At 52.4% G+C, this 3,174-nt stretch overlaps 1 protein-coding gene across 1 annotated transcript; it reads left to right on the forward strand.

Annotated features, from left to right (window-relative positions):
- Nucleotides 1–315: 315 nt before the first annotated feature.
- NR0B2 (nuclear receptor subfamily 0 group B member 2) lies at nt 316–2,279 on the forward strand. The gene is made up of 2 exons (XM_036256820.1): nt 316–856; nt 1,981–2,279. Exons 1-2 carry the CDS (start codon nt 316–318, stop codon nt 2,277–2,279), a joined length of 840 nt encoding a protein of 279 aa, XP_036112713.1.
- The last annotated feature ends 895 nt before the right edge of the window (nt 2,280–3,174 follow it).

A 3,174-nucleotide genomic window follows, 5' to 3' on the forward strand; every position in this document is an offset into this window, starting at 1 on the left:
TGTTTATCCACTTGAGTCATCCGATAAGGGGCAGCCGGGCCAGCCGACAGGCGGCCCCATGCCCTGCACCAGCCACTTCATTGACTAAAGTGATAGCAGGGCCACGTGGAGCTCCTAAGTCCCCTCCCCCAGCACTTCCCCACCAGACCTGCCAGGGTCAGTGTGTTTCTTTTTTTTTTTGTTCAATGAACATGACTTCTGGAGTCAAGGTTGTTGAACCATTTTCCCCTCCTCCCCACTGGGGATATAAATAGCACCTGCAGGCCAAAGCAGAGGGTGGGAGAGCTGGGAGGAAGGAGGAGCAGATTCTCAGCCATGAGCTCCAGCAAGCCGGGGACCTGTCCATGCCAGCGTGCTGCAGGGCGCCCAGCCATTCTGTATGCACTTTTGAGCCCCAGCCTCAGGGCCAGACCTTCTGTGCCCCCAGCCCATAGGCACTGCCTCTGCAGTCAGCACCGGCCTGTCCGGCTGTGTGCTCCCCATCGCACCTGCAGGGAGGCCGTGGATGTTCTGGCCAAGACAGTGGTCTTCCTCAGGAACCTGCCGTCCTTCTGCCAGCTGCCCTTCCAGGATCAGCAGCAGCTGTTGCGGGGTTGCTGGGGCTCCCTCTTCCTGATTGGGTTGGCCCAAGACACTGTGACCTTCGAAGTGGTGGAGGCCCCGGTTCCCAGCATACTCAAGAAGATCTTGCTGGAGGAGCCCAGCAGCAGTGCAAGAAGCGGCCAGCAGCCGGATCGGCCCCAGCCCTCACTGGCTGCGGTGCAGTGGCTTCAGTGCTGCCTGGAGTCCTTCTGGAGCCTGGAGCTGAGCCCCAAAGAGTATGCTTACCTGAAAGGGACCATCCTCTTCAACCCTGGTGAGCTCCCAGACACTCCAGGATGAGGGCCAAGGCTGGAAGGGGGCAGGGCCCAGCCAAGGAAGGCACCTTCTAAGGGTTTGACATTCATTATCTCTGGGTCCTCCTTATTTAAACCAGCCATCTCACGAAAGAGGCTCAGAGAGGCTAAGTGACTTGCTGAAGGTCACAGCCAGGTAGGGGCAAAACTCAGGTCTGTTCACACTAGAGACTGGCCCTTGCCACTCTGCCCAAGAAACTTGCCCTGACCCGCAAGAAGGGTAGGAGTGGAAGAGGGGAGGGTGGGCAGACACAGCTGTGCCTCAATCACAGGTAAAACTCCGGGGGTTCAGAAAGATCGCATAGAGTAGAGGAATGAAAATGAGTGGGTGTGGGGAAGGAGAGGCAGGAGCCTTCACAAAATTCACCCAGGAGAGCAACAGATAGAGATGGTGTTCTTTGTAATCTGGAGAGCATCTAGTTGAGAATTCCTCACTAAGAGGCCCTCAACAAATATGTAAATTATAGTAATTAATTATAATAATAGTAGGGAAATACTCATATTACACTTACCATATGTTGTTTTTTAAATGTTTTTATTGATTTTTTTAGAGAGAGAGAGAGATAGAATCATCCATGTGAGAGAGAAACATCGATCTGCTGCCTCCTACAAGCCCCCTACTGGGAATTGAGCCTGCAACCTGGGCATGTGCTTTGACTGGGAATCGAAGCAGGACCTCTCAGTCCATGGGATGATGCTCAATCCACTAAACCACACCGGTTGGGCACCATATGTTAGGTTTTACATGTACCAGTTTATACCATAGTTTTACATATACCAGCTCATAACAGGCCAAAGAGTTAAGTACTATTATGATACCTATTTTACAAATGAGGAAACCAAGGCACAGAGATGACATACAGCTAATAAGTGACAGCCTGGGATTCAAATTTAGGCAGCCTGGCTCTTCACCATTACTCTATACTACCTTTCCATAAATGGATGGATGAATAAAATGATAAGTAAATAGAGGAGGTAGTAACGGGGCCTCAAAAGCTGAGCAGTAACCTCAGGTCTGGGGCCAGTCCCCCTGTGGTGGCTGGGAATAGAGTGTTCACCAGCCCTCTTTACCCTCTGCCTACAGACATGCCAGGCCTCCACGCCTCCTCCCACATCTGGCATCTGCAGCAGGAAGCTCATCAAGCACTGTGTGAGGTCCTGGAGCCCTGGTGCCCAGCAGCCCAAGGCCGTTTGGCTCGTGTTCTCCTCACAGCCTCCACCCTCAAGTCCATTCCGCCCAGCCTTCTTGGGGACCTTTTCTTTCGCCCTATCATTGGAGATGTTGACATCACTAGCCTCCTCGAGGACATGCTTTTGCTGAGCCGACCTGCTCCGGCCCAAGCAGAGATCAGCTGTAGCTTGAGCAGAAGCTGGCAATACTGATTTGGCCAGACTGTCCCCAAGGGTGACCCAATGCTCCCAGAGGAGGCAAGCCTGTGCACACAGCATTCGGCTCCCAGGAGCAAGCTGGCCCTGGCCCAGCCAGATGGACTGAATAGATCCTCACTCAGCCAGACCCGTCTTGGCTTTCCTTGGTTTGGACACAGTGCTCCAGCTGTCTGGCTGGCCCTTTGTAGTCCCCAAATTCTCTGGGCCAAGACTCCTGTTCTCTCCTGGGATGGGGGTGGAAATTTAGACTGCTCATTGGACCAGGTATCCTACTGACTTTGTACAGAACTGACTTAAGTTATTGGTTTTTGTAATAAAAGTTTTACACCCATGGAGCCTGACACTGTAGTTTGTGCATGTGAAAGGGACCATCTCACCTTAGCCCCCAGCCCCTATCCCCCATCAGAGGGAGTCCAAGAAGAAGGAACAATAAGGGATGCAGGAGCCAGGCCTCAGAGACCCAGGATATTAATTTTCAGAGTGGATGATTGCATTTCTGGGGATGATATTTATTTTGCATGGGTCTGAATCCAGAGGACAGGATCAGTTCAAGACCCCATCACCTCCCTGCCTTTATCTTTGTGGGGAAGGGGTTTCTCTTTGTCCCCAAATCCCTCACTGACCCGATCCTCAGCTCCTGCCCCCTACAGTCTCCCTCTCACCTAAGTGAGAGTCAGATCATAGCCAACAAAGAAAATAAAGCAGCCCATTCCCAAACTGAAACAGACAAAGTCACTGGAATGTCTGCAGTTGGGCATCATTCACTTCCCCCATGCCTGCAGCCAACAGAAGAGGGCAAGAACACCTCCAGTGGGAGGGGCAAGAACAACCAGGGCTGGCCTGGCAGCTGCTCAAAGTCAAGGCAAGCAGAGGTTTAGCTGCTACATTA

Source organism: Molossus molossus, unplaced genomic scaffold, assembly GCF_014108415.1.
Source record: "Molossus molossus isolate mMolMol1 unplaced genomic scaffold, mMolMol1.p scaffold_m16_p_12, whole genome shotgun sequence".
In the NCBI taxonomy this organism is placed as follows: domain Eukaryota; kingdom Metazoa; phylum Chordata; class Mammalia; order Chiroptera; family Molossidae; genus Molossus; species Molossus molossus.

Bases quoted from the DNA above. Each gene is read 5' to 3' on its own strand.
- NR0B2 (XM_036256820.1), top strand. From the start codon at position 316: ATGAGCTCCAGCAAGCCGGGGACCTGTCCATGCCAGCGTGCTGCAGGG. The intron at 857-1,980 runs GTGAGCTCCCAG...CTCTGCCTACAG, and splicing joins GACCATCCTCTTCAACCCTG to ACATGCCAGGCCTCCACGCC.